Source organism: Zeugodacus cucurbitae, chromosome 6 (genome assembly GCF_028554725.1).
Source record: "Zeugodacus cucurbitae isolate PBARC_wt_2022May chromosome 6, idZeuCucr1.2, whole genome shotgun sequence".
Taxonomy (NCBI): Eukaryota; Metazoa; Arthropoda; class Insecta; order Diptera; family Tephritidae; genus Zeugodacus; species Zeugodacus cucurbitae.
In genome coordinates this window covers 33,761,030-33,774,481 of record NC_071671.1, presented here as the reverse complement: position 1 = coordinate 33,774,481, position 13,452 = coordinate 33,761,030, and the positions used below count along the sequence as shown (strand labels likewise).

Below are 13,452 nucleotides of genomic sequence, written 5' to 3'. Positions count from 1 at the left end.
CCAAACACCACCCAACCCAACTCCGTATTGGCAATGAATGGACCATGCTCCTTTACCTTCATAGTTGTTAATGGTAATCCCAAATGGCAGTGATCAAGACCAATCAACAGCTTGGGCCTGACCTGGGCGTAAGGCTGTACCGGAAGTTGGCTTATGTGTCCACACTCGTGACCCAAATCGTTTCTGTTTAAGCTCTGTACGGGAAGTTGTAGGTTCGACACAACATACACGTTGCGTAGTTTATGTTGTTTCTGCAACCGGCACCACTAATAAATAAGTCCACTACAAACGTAGACTCCTGCGCTACATGTCCTCCAAACCACTGAACATTTAAAGACTGCTCACTTCCGCGCATTCCTAAGTCTCTAACAAGAGCACTATCGATCATTGTGATGGATGAACCTTCATCGGGAAGTGCATATGTCTCAACACGCCTTTGATTTCCGTATAGGGTAACCGGCAGAATACGAAACAGAAGCTTACTATCGGTAGAACTGCAACTTAAAACTGCTGATCTTGCTTCTAGTGATGACTGCTGACTGTTGAGTGAACGATGTGGTGATGTAGTCTTACGATTGGCATATGTGTTTACATTAGGCGGACTTAACTGCCTTGACGAACTGTTAATATTCTCTACAACTTCATGTAAGAGCTTATGATGCACTCTCCTGCAACCCTCAACTGAACATAACATGCGTCGGTTGCAATTGCGTGTACAATGGCCTAAATTGAGGCAAGCGAAACACAATCGAAGTCGTTTCGCCTCTGTCCATCTTCTTGGCACCGAATATTCTAAAAAAACGCGCACACTCTGCTGCCTTGTGTTGCTCCTGACAAATTGGACACCTTGTAGATCGTTGAGGATGAACTGTATGCAATACCATGCGCGCCTTCGAATCCCTGTATGGATCATCACAAACTGTACAAATTATATTAGCTAATTTCGAGAGCCAATCACTAAAATGTTTTACTGTTGCATGTGGCTGCAGAAGCGCTGCGAAGCTAGCCCATTCGACACGTTTGCCCAATGGTAATTTCGAGACAAGTTCGTCGAGTAACGTAGGATTTGACAAATGTAAGTCACCACCATGAGCAGATTGAAAAAAGACACAAATGTTACATACCTTTGTTGCAAACGGTATAATTTTGATCATGGCATTTTCCGATATAGGTGCGATTTCCTTTATCTGACACAACTGGCTGCGGATTAACTGCTCAGGGCGCCCAAACCGAAACTTTAATAATTCAATTATATTACCGACATTGTTCGGATGGATTAGCAGTGACTTGACTGCTTCACGCGCGTATCCTTTTAGGCTCTTTAATAATCGTTGGTTGTTCTCATAATTGCTGTACCCATAAATTGCACTTGACTCTATGAAAGCTGTATAAAATATTGGCCAATCCTCCGACTTTCCACAAAAATCTGGCAAATCCTGCAATTTCCTGGGCAAACTCGATGACTGTGTAGACGTAGCACTTGTATTGGCGAATGTAGGAACAGTCGTTGAATTAGAGTGAATCGAAGGAGTATCGATCCCTAAAATTGTAGAACTGTACATGTGGTTTGCAGCAGCGGTACTTGCAGCAAATAGCGGCGGCGTGTAACGGATATCGGTAGGCTGTGACAATGGTACTGTACAGTTAGCTATAGCTGGCGACTGCGATTCTGGCAATTGAACCGTTGGCAATTGTGTTCTCGATTGAACCTCAGCGGCAACATTATTGTTTGATGTACCCACGTTGAGCGTTTCAGCACGTTGTGTGGCTGGGAGGCCGAAAAACTAATCTCTAGCATGGCGATACGTTTTTGTAGAGCGGCGATCACGTTATCCTGGCGTGCAATGGCAGCAGCTGATGATGCTCGAGTGGTGGCTCCTGTGGCTTTAGGACCGGCTGGTAAATCACTGGCTGTATTGACGGTGGCTGATGCATTGCTACCCTGGCTGGGTTTTGATGCTGATGACGTAGAAGCACCACTGTCCATGACTGGCGAATTAACAGAAGTTTGGCGGCGAGGCGACTTACCCATCGAATAATACGGCACAAATGGATTCCGAAATAAAGAAATCACAAACCAAACTTGCAAATAGTTGGAATGCGAAATAAAGACTTGTCATCGATAAAGTGGGGCGAATTTAACGCATTTGATTTGTGTTGGCTAATGGCACTCCAAATGGTCAAATGGTCAAATGGGTTTATTTCTAAAAGATGTATGTTAAAATATGCATGTACAAATAACTCAATACTTGCCGCAGTATATCCTTCCACTTTCCTGGCTGATCGATGACAAAGCTCAAATATGATGTGCACTGGCATATATGCACGAAGGCATTTACATTTACCGTATAGATCAGCACAGCTTGGAAAATGGAACAGCACACTGCAGTTTACAAACAACAAGTACATAAGCTCATGTAACTAATTGGAGTCCGCGCTTACCTGCTTATGCGAAAGAAAGGGAAATGACAAATATACAAATCGCACAAACAAGCAAGCGGGAACTTCACAGTTGGCATAATGTACATAATATGAAGCTCACGACAATTTAAAGATAAATGAGAATGAAACATTCAACTGTAAAATAAACATAGAAATTAAACCTTAACATGTGTATATATGTATTCGGGCAAGAGTTGCCAACAGGTATGTTGAAAACTAATAAAAGTGAGTGAGTGAACTCACTAACGAAAAACGTCGGAAATGCTAAATTGATATTGGAGAAAAGAGCTGTACTGAGATTTTAATAAAAAATTTAAAATTAGTGCGGCGTTTGATAATGAGATTTTATATAGTGAATTTCAAATCTTCAGATTCGATCGACTGAACAGAATCGGAGAGGGTGTACTATATGCTGTCTACTCTTCCATTCCATCTGAAGAAGTCGAAGTCCCTAACGCGGACATAATTGTATTCAAATGCATTCGAATTTGCATTAATAGTGGTTATACTTACCTATGGTTATTTTCTATATCGCCTCAATCGGACCTATCTGTATATATGCAGCATGCTTCTTTAATAAATAATATTTTTTCAATTGCTAAGAATTCTGATAGTCGTCTGTAGTACTAGATTCCAGCATAATAAAATACATCAAGCTACTTAGCTGTCCCCGATCGAATCACTCGCAACCAGATCGATCATGTTGTGATAAATTTCTCCAGTGTTTGTGATGTGCGTACGCTCCGTGGTCTTAACATCGACTCGGATCACTATCTTGTAGCAGCTAAGATACGCACCCGCCTCTGTGTACCAAAGCTCACACGTCAACAAACATAAGGAAGTTCGACATCGAGAAGCTGCAATCACAACCGACAGCCGAACGATTATCTACTCCACTAGCACTCATCGGCATCTCGGTATAAGAGAACTGTGGGACGGCATATCAACCTCCTTACGTACAGCTTCAACCGAAACTATTGGCTTTCGGAAATGTCCAAAAAAGACCGCTGGTATAATGAGAATTGTGGTCTCGCAGTGGAGAAAAACAGATTGCCTACCTCGTAATGTTGCGATCGACCGCAACACGTGCGGAATGGAATTGATTGGAGCTTATCTAGTTATCGATGACCAGAGTATACTAAGTTTGTGGATGGAACACTTCTCCAGCCTGCTAAATGGCAGTGAAAGTACAAAACCAGGGGTTGACGAACCCGATTCACCATTTGACGACGATGGAACAGATGTTCCATTGCCCGACAGTGAAGAGATTCGAATAGTCATTACCCGCTTGAAGAACAACAGGGCGGTGGGGGTTAACAAACTGATTGGACTGATTCTGACCAAATATTCATCATGCGCCAAATCTTGGAAAAGACCCGTAAAAAGAGGATCGACAAGCTGCTTTCGACAGCACGAAAAGGAGTTGTATCTATGCCGCTATGTCTGAAGATGGTATCCCTGTAAATTTAATACGGCTGTGTAAGCTGACGTTGAGCAACACCAAAAGCTCCGTCAAGATCGAGAAGGACCTCTCCGAGCCGTTCGATACCAAACGAGGTTTCAAACAAGGCTACTCACTATCGTGTGACTTCTTTAACCTGATGCTGGAGAAGGTACAACCTTCTACATGAGTGAACAGCTACTGGCGTACGCCGATGTTATCGATATCATTGGAAATTACACCCGCGCCGTTAGTTGTGCTTTTTCCATACTGGATAAGGAAGCGAAACGTATGGATCTGATGGTGAACGAGGACAAGACGAAATATATCCTGTCATTAAAAACCAACTGTCAGCGCTTCGCGTCTTGGCTCCCACGTTAGTGTTGACAGCCATAACTTTGAAGTTGTAGATAATTCCGTATACCTAGGCACCAGCATCAACACCAACCAATAATAATGTCAGCCTTGAAATCCAACGCAGAATCACTCATGTCAACAGGTGCTACTATGGACTGAGTAGGCAATCGAAAAGTAAAGTCCTCTCTCGACGAACAAAAACCAAGCTCTACAAGTCCCTCATCATTCCCGTCCTTCCTTATGGTGCAGAAGCATGGACGATGTCAACATCCGATGAGACGACACTAGGAGTTTTCGAGGGAAAGGTTTTGCGGATGATTTACGGACCCTTTAACATTGGCAACGGCAATTACCCCAGACGATGGAATGATGAGCTGTATAAAAAATAAAAGACAGCGGCTACGCTGTCTAGGTCATGTTATTCGAACGGACGAAAGAGTTCCAGCTCAGAAAGTGTTCGATGCAGTACCCGCTGATGGAAGCCGAGGAAGAGGGTGACCTCCACTCCGATGGGAGGACCAGGCTTCGATTTCTGTTACCAATTGGCGCCAAACTGCCAAAAGCCGCGTGTAAGCCGCGTGTAAGCGGTATCTACGCAATCAAGAAGAAGAAGAAGAATACTTATTCCATGATTGTTCTGGGCGATTTCAATTAACCATGTATTACCCCTGCTTGTACTCCTTTAAACTTTAATGAGTTCTTGGAAGAAGTGTCTGAGATTGGTCTTAATCAAATTAACTTTATTCCGAACAAATTCGTTAAATTCTTAGATTTACGTTACGTTACGGTTTACGTTTATATATCTTCAATATTTTCCATTGTCCGGTCTGATCCTTTAGTTTTGCCAGAATACTCTTATCATCCTGCTTTGGAAATTAATATCGAAATCATATCCGAAGTACTTGTTCTCGGTTCAACTTTGCGAAAGCCAACTTCAAAAATATTAATTTGGAACTTTCCAAATTGACTTGGCCTGATTAAAGTGGTAATATTGAATTTATTGTCTCACATTTTGATTAAACTATTTTTAATTTATTGAAAGGTTTGTTCCGAAATGTTTTGTTACCCAAATTAAAAGCTCAAAGAACTATGTAGACTAAAAAATAACTGGAGTACTTGGTGACTATTTAAAATATTTTAAATTACGCCGACAGTTTGCGGACCTTAACAAAAAATGTCATAAAAATTGCATAAACAAATTAAAAAATAATCTTATTCGCAATCCGAAATCGTTTTATAGTTTCGTTAATTCCAAACGCAGGATTTCCAATTATCCGTCTGCGATGAAATATATGTCAACCATACTCTTTCTAATATGTTTGCAGAATTCTTTAAGTCCAATTATTGTTCAAACTACCCTACGAAAGTGCCATATCAGCATGTGTTTTGTCCGAGTAATGCACCAATCAATTCTGAATTAGATGTCTTACATCATTTAGATACATTATAAAGTTCTTTTAAATATGACCCTCATGTTTCCTTAAAAATTGTTCAAAATATATATATCCGCCTTTAACTAAGCTTTTCAACTTATCTCTTAAGCAATGTATTTTTCCGTCAATGTCGAAAAACTCTTTTATAATACCTTTCCATAAAAGTGGTGTTAGATCATCCGTTGAGAACTATATCTATCTACAATAACGAGCTAGCTTGAATTTGTAAACCACGTGTCAATGAGTTTTAGGGACTATAAGAATACCGATGTTATTTATACAGACTTTAGTAAAGCATTTGACAGAGTAAACCACTCAATTCTTTTGCAAAAACCGAATTTTCTTGGTTTTCAACCAAGTTTTCTTAAATGGCTATCTTCATATCTAACAGCCGGTTTCACGAAACAAATGTAAGTGAAAAATAATTAATTTCAGTTTCACCATTTGACTTAATTTTTATTTAAATGGTCACGCTTTGCCATTTAAATATTATTTAAATACTGTCATATGTAACCATGGTTACGCTTTTCTATCAGCTGAATTCCCATTTGTTTACCATTCTTACTGATATCCCTGCCTTTTAATTTTTTTGATTCCAAATGTCAATAACGGTGAAACGTAGGAAACTTAAGTGCAAAGTTAAATAAAAATTAAAATTAAATGGAACTTAATTTTCAATTAAAAAATTTCGTGAAACCAGCTGTTAGTAATAGAAAACAACAAGTTATCTTTAATAATACTTTATCCGCTTTAATTAAGTTTTCAAAAATTTTATTATATGACGATGTAAAACTTTTTAAATCATATAAATCTTATAGCACAAGAACTGAGTTACAATCGGACTTAAATAATTTAGTTATTTGGTTAAAACGATGTGCTTTTCTGTTGATCCTTCTCCCTATGTAATAAATAACTTTAGTTTGGAGCAAGTATTTGGCTTTGTTGACTTAAGAGTTACTCTATTTTAATTTTAATTCACATGTAAATTCAATGGTATTAAAAGCTAAAGGTACTCTAAACTTTGTTAAACGTTGGTCCAAAGAATGTGATCCCTATATTACAAAACTCTTTTTACAACATTGGTAAGGCCTATATTGGAGTATGGTTCCGTAGTATGGATTCCTAGTTACCATACCTATTCTGATAAGCTAGAGCCCGTTGAAAAATAATTTTTACTTTTCGCTTTAGGTCATTTACATTGGGATTTAAGATTTAAATCGTTTAAAACTTATAAATCTACCTAAACACACTAGTCGTAGAGAAAGTCTAGGCATAATATTCCTAGTCACAAATTTTGAATGGTTCAGCAAGTGTCGACAACAATTGATGTACTCGACTGTTTGTTGATTTTGATTTCTGTTGCTATTGCATTCGGAACACGTATTCCTTGGCGGAGGAGGAACCATTGCACGTCAATAGAGCTGTCGATTTGTGTTGAAACTCCTTGTGTTAAATATTCATTCATCAGTGCATCTTCCTCATAAAAAAAATGTTTTTTTGATTAATGTTTGAATTTGGCGTTGTGCATAAATTTCCAGTAGGGTTAAGACACTATAATATATCCCAAATATGTTTTAAATGATTTATGGCACCAATTTGTGTTGAGAAGATAATATATATTGGAAACGGGGATCCAAAAATAAGCAAGAAACGACGAACTTATTGTTTAATAATGTCTTTGTTGTTTTTATTAGTTGTTTTGTATTGTTTAATAATGTCTTTGTACGTTTGTTTATAGATGTTAATATAAGTTTTCCAATAGATTTTGTTAATTGATGACTGATTCATTTACTATTTATTATGAAGCTGTTCCTCTTGAATTTTTTTTATTGTCCTTTGTAAGGGACTAAAAACTTTACAATAAGTTTCAATAAAATTCCAAAAAGAAGAGTCCAAATCAAAGTTTTCATCTTCTGATTTATTTTTTATAGGTTTGACTTTATATAGAACTTCATTAGCATCCAATAAATTACTTAGCATGGTGTAAGTCGAACCCCATCTGGTTGGACAATCCAGTTGCGGTATTTTTAATTTTTTTAATTAAAAAATTTGCCTGTATCCATTTGATGTTTTCCTAATGTATTTTGTCATATTGCAACAATTGAACAAGTGCTTTTGCATGACACATGATTTTAACACCTCAAGTGCAACCAGCTGCGCTGTATGTGCAGCGCAACGACAAACTTGGATATTGCCGATTTAGACGGTTGGAAGTGTTTCCACCGATTCAATTGTTTTTAAATACTCGTCGTTGCTGCATATCTCGTCGTTGTCTTCAAGATTTTGCTCGAACACGATAATATATGTATTTGCTGTTTTTAGCATATTTGCTCCATTATCCTACGTAATGGAAACAATTTGATTTAAATTAATATTATATTTATTAAGCACTTTTATTACCTCACTGACAAGATTTTTAGATTCGCTTGCGCCCTTCACTTCGATCATACCCAAAATAAGGGATTTATTCCGCATATATATTGTGCACTTATTCCAAAAATATTTCGAGAAATACGCGTTGCTACTGTCTATTTTCAATGATAATAATTTATTTTTAACTTCATTGGTTATATATACTGACGGACAAAAGTTTTGGCACAGCGGGTGTTGGTACATATGGTTATCCGTAGTTCCGAAAATATAAGAATTAAGTTCAAGTACTGTACTAGTCATATACTCACCATCTCATATACATCATCAGAACGTGGGGGACGTGATGAATGATCCACATACGAACATCATAAGCGGTATGTTTGGGATCATTATCTTGCTGAAAATAGAACTGATTCCCAAGATTCAGCTTTTCTACGCTTTCTTGCAAGTTTTCTTTCAATATTTTCATGTATACAGTTTTATCCATTACTCCATCAATAAATACTAGGTTCCCTACGCCAGATGCCGCCATACATCCCCAAACCATGACTCCACCACCTCCATGTTTTATGGTACATTATATACATTGCTTTTGTCAAATTCAGTATTTGCCTTTCTCCATACCCGTATTCGGCCGTCACTTTAAAAAATGTTAAATTTGCTTTCGTCTGTATTATTCACTTTGTCCCAGAAATCCATAGCTTTATTATTAAACTCTTTAGCAAATTCTAAACGCTTTTTTTTGTTGGCCTGGCTGATAAGAGGTTTTTTTTTAGCTATTCTGGATTTGTACCCATTACGAATAAGCAAACGCCGCACTGTTTTTGGATGCACATGTTTATTTATTTCTTCTTTAAGCTCCGCAGTCAATTTTGGATTTTTTTTTATTTTGCGTACCACATACGTCTCCTCCCTAGAATTAAACTTACGCGGGCGGCCCGAACGTTCACAACTCTGGAGACAACGCTCACCTTTAAAACGCTTGATAATGCTCCGAATGGTAAAACGACTTAACTTCAGTGTTTCACCAATTTCGGCATAGCTTTTGTTTGCAGAATGTGGATTTCAAATAATTTTTCCCTCCTCTGTAGTAGTTTCCGCGCCCCTGCGACCCATTTTAACGACTTGTTGAAACTAATGCACTCTACGCAAGAACATATTTCACTTTGAAAGTTAACGGTTTCTATTATGTAGAAGAGCATCATGCAATCATTTGTTATTGTAATTTTTTTTTTTTTATACTGAATCAATGGAATTATTTCCGAGAATTCTAACTGTGTCAAAACTTTTGTCCATCAGTGTACATCTTTATATTATTTACCACTATTTCTAAAGTGGTTTTGCAGTTCGATGCTTTCAATGTCATTTCTTTTCCATCTGTAGCTCTAAGACCTTCACAAATTTGATAACCTATTGTTCTTCATTGTTGTTTTGCATATATTGCATATGGTTATGCCCACTTCTTTTTTATTATCAAAATGCGCCGACATTGTTACAACATAACACTTTTGCCAACACTTATGAATTACAATCAATCGAAATTTTAATTCTTGCGACTGCGACCAAGCAGCAGGCAAAAAATTTACCTTAAAATCACATGAAGCAAACTGTCGACGCTAGCTGCAGCTCACCGAAAGCAATAGCAACAGAAATCAAAATCAACAAACTGTCAAGTACATCAATTTTTACGACTGCGACTGCCGACAGTCAACACTCGATGCTGCTTCGACTTATGGTCATGATCGAAAGCAACAGCAAAGCAAGAAGCAAAAAAATGAAAACGGCGATTGTTGTTGCTATTTGTTTTTGCCTCTGCTTCGACTGCGACTTCGGTTTTTTTTCGAAGCAAAATCAAATTAAATGAAATTGCCAGCAGTTTTTTAAACATGGGTTCATTTCTTTTGTCTGATATTAAGTTTAATTTCACATTTCGTTCATCTAGGCAGTTTAGACCTTTACTTTTAAAAACTTCTAGAACAAATTTTGAGTTAAACGAAGCATTCTGCTAATATGTTATGATTTTAATTCTCATTCCAGCACGTTTGATCTATTTGACTTAACATAAAAAAATAATTTGTCTTCACTTAATAAGTAACATTTTGAAATTTTTCGCTTTTTTTTGTAATTTTTAAATCTTAGCTGTTGAAATTTTTCTTTCTGTAGCTGAGCAGTTTGAGATCTTCACCCTTAAAAATCTCTGCCTTTCTTGACTCGGCAAATTCCGCTCGTTTGCGGATTGCGCCCCACGCGCTGGTTGGGCAGGAGGAGAGTAATCGTTTGGGTTATAATAAAAAAACATGCCTCAAGAACTACTCGACCAATTTCAATTGAATTTGGTACATATTACTTTGTTGACACCCTGATGTTACCGATGGAAAATGGGCGAAATCGATTCACTTTCACACCTACTTTTCTTATCGAATTATACATTTTCAAAGCCCCACATGTCGAACGAGCACTGAGGTCCTTTTGTGAAGAATTTTTTACCGAAAATATCGGTAAATCTCTCATATATTTTAATAATTATTCAAAGGAGATATGCTTCTAATAATAGTGTGCCTCTGTGTCATAAATGGTCAAAAACAAGCCAAGCCAGCTATTACCTCTTATACGGATTTTCCTATTGATTTTATATCGTATCTATCGGATAATATGTGAGATATTTTAGCAAAATTTAGTGAACATAAAACCTGGGTATCGGTTCAGGAATTACCCTAGCCCACATATACTATATATAAAGACTTTCGTTCTTCTGTAAACTTTATGCCGAATATATGGGTCAAATTGTGTGTTATCTTAATAACATATAATGATTTTCGTTATTCTGTAAACTTTATGCCGAATATATAGGTCAAATTGTGTGTTATCTTAATAACATTAAATAAATAAATGAATTAATAACATGTTGGGTCTTTTTTTGTTCTGTCTTTTTTTGTTATTGAGATAATTTTATGCTATTTATGATTTGAAAATAATGTCATCCAAATGGCTACCACGACTAATTTTCGATGACCCGGTGCAGCATTTCGGCTATGGAGCGTTAAATTTGGACTTCTAGCTCCTTCGAGCATTGCTGGTTGATTGGCGTAAACTTTTGATTTAACATACCGCCAGAGTAAATAATCTAGGGGTGGTAAATCACATGATCTTGGCGGCCATTTTACTGGATCATTTCTCGAAATTAACGAGTCGTCAAACTTTGCACACAATGTGTCCATGTTTGGATTTTCAACATAAGGCGGCTCCCCGCCTTGTTGGAAATTGAAAAGGTCCGCTATAATTTCATCATATTCCGGGAAAATAATTTGATCGGCATCGTGTTATATCGCCCACTATTAATGGTAACGGCGCTTAGGGCCTCGTTTCGAAAGAAACAATCCGTACCAAAAGGTAAATTTTTGGGGACTCACCCCAATATAGTGATGAGCGATATTGCGATTTTAAATCACTGTGGTTTTATATTGTTATAGCAATCGCAACTAAAATATGAATTACTAAGAATTTGTACTCCACATTTTCATATTTATTAATTTTAACAATTCGCAAAATTTATGTGCTTTTGTAATCATAGTAGGGGGATTATCTTGCTCTTGCAAGATTGCACGGAATCCAATAATACAACACCAAAATATGCAATAGCACGAAAACACCCCATAGCAGAAATCAAAATATTAGCGAATAGTATGTGTGAATTTGTATTACGACAGCAAACACAGGGTTGCAATTATTTTGCTTCTACTCAATGCATGGAAGTAAATATCTTGCAGCCATTGCATATTTTATTTTGCGTGTGTTTTGTATGCAACATGCGATTTTTCATATCTTTTTGTCAAAATCCTGTAATCTCTATTAGTGGACGCTGTAGAAGTATGTTATAAGAAAAACTTAATTTGAATATGAGGTTTGAGAAACTTATTTCTTATACATATAATATTTCCAAGACGACTACAAAAAATTTTTGAATTTATGGAAATATTTTAAATAAGTGCAAACCAGATTAAATATCGGCAACTATTCTTCTTAAAAGTGTTTCTGCTATATTAATTTGGACATTACTACGCCTTTCGTTATACTGTCTATGTTAGCTTCGTTATAAATATATCTCTTCCAAGACCCAAATATAACATCGGCGAGATAACTGGTAGCACTATTACAGGTTGGCGCCCACAATATTGATTACATCATAGAATGTCTTTCTGCCAAATCAAATAGAAATTCCAGTGCGTGAAATCACTTCGCAACATTCAATTTTTAATGAGGCTAAATAATTCGGACTTACTTTTAAGTTTTCACGCTAGGGAAACGACGATATATGTTATATAAACAATTATATGTAGGTTATAAGTTATTTTTAGAATATGACCATATTTGAGCATTCGAGAAATTAAAATGATTTTAATTTATAAATTTAAGAAAACGACCTTATTCTGAAGATTGTTTGGAGCATAGATGGCTTATGTCTTCTGACTATATGATCAAGAAAAGGGAGCGAGCTGTGTTCCTGGGAAGCCGACTTAAGGTAAAATTTTACGAACCTTTTTTTAAAGTATAAATAAATATATTCTCTGATTATTTTAGGATTTTGCTGACATGTATAAAGCCATTAAAGACAGTCACGCCACATCAACCCAAAATATTACTCAGTCTTTAAATGGAGGACCATCAACAACGCAGTTATTACGATCAAATAGCATTCAAGAAGAACTTTCAGCTACATTTTAACCATTATTCTATATGATGAGTTCTTGCAAAAAAAATATGTACCGTCACATAAAACAATATTTGTAAAATACTAATTTATGAAAACTATGCAATTATAATATCAATATTAATGTGAAAATTCAGTGAAAATTTTTGTGTAAATAAAATGCTTTATCGATCCACAATAAATCTTATTTGAGAAGTTCATAACATGATATTTAACTTGATAATTATGCTATTATACCCTTTCACAAAGATCTAATTGATCAATTACCATACAAAATCAAAATCTACATTAATTTTTAATTGAATTTTAATCGACTTGAAAATGAAATGCAACTCTGCGACAAAGGCCGTATTTGTAATTATATATACATACTTTCTTTGTCTGCGAGTTGTCGCCCCGAGAGCGCGCCACTCCTCTCTTTCCTTCGCAGTTCGGCGCCAGTTGGAGATTCCAAGTGTACCCAGGTCGCTCTCCACCTGGTCCCTCCAACGGAGTGGAGGCCTTCCCCTTCCTCGACTTCCTCCGGCGGGTACTGCATCGAACACTTTCAGAGCTGGAGTGTTTTCGTCCATTCGGACAACATGACCTAGCCAGCGTAGCCGCTGTCTTTTTATTCGCTGAACTATGTCAATGTCGTCGTATAACTCGTACAGCTCATCGTGCCATCGTCTGCGATATTCGCCGTTGTCAATGTTCTG

The 13,452-nt window shown here is 36.9% G+C and overlaps 1 protein-coding gene across 1 annotated transcript in view; it reads left to right on the top strand.

The window, feature by feature from the left end:
- LOC105218719 (obscurin) overlaps positions 1-12,941 on the top strand; it is a 369,888-nt gene extending 356,947 nt beyond the window's left edge. The window contains exons 37-38 of the mRNA XM_054232816.1: positions 12,460-12,565; positions 12,625-12,941. Coding sequence (XP_054088791.1) covers positions 12,460-12,565; positions 12,625-12,768 — 250 coding nt within the window. The 3' untranslated portion in view covers positions 12,769-12,941. The remainder of the gene's footprint in view (positions 1-12,459; positions 12,566-12,624) is intronic.
- The last annotated feature ends 511 nt before the right edge of the window (positions 12,942-13,452 follow it).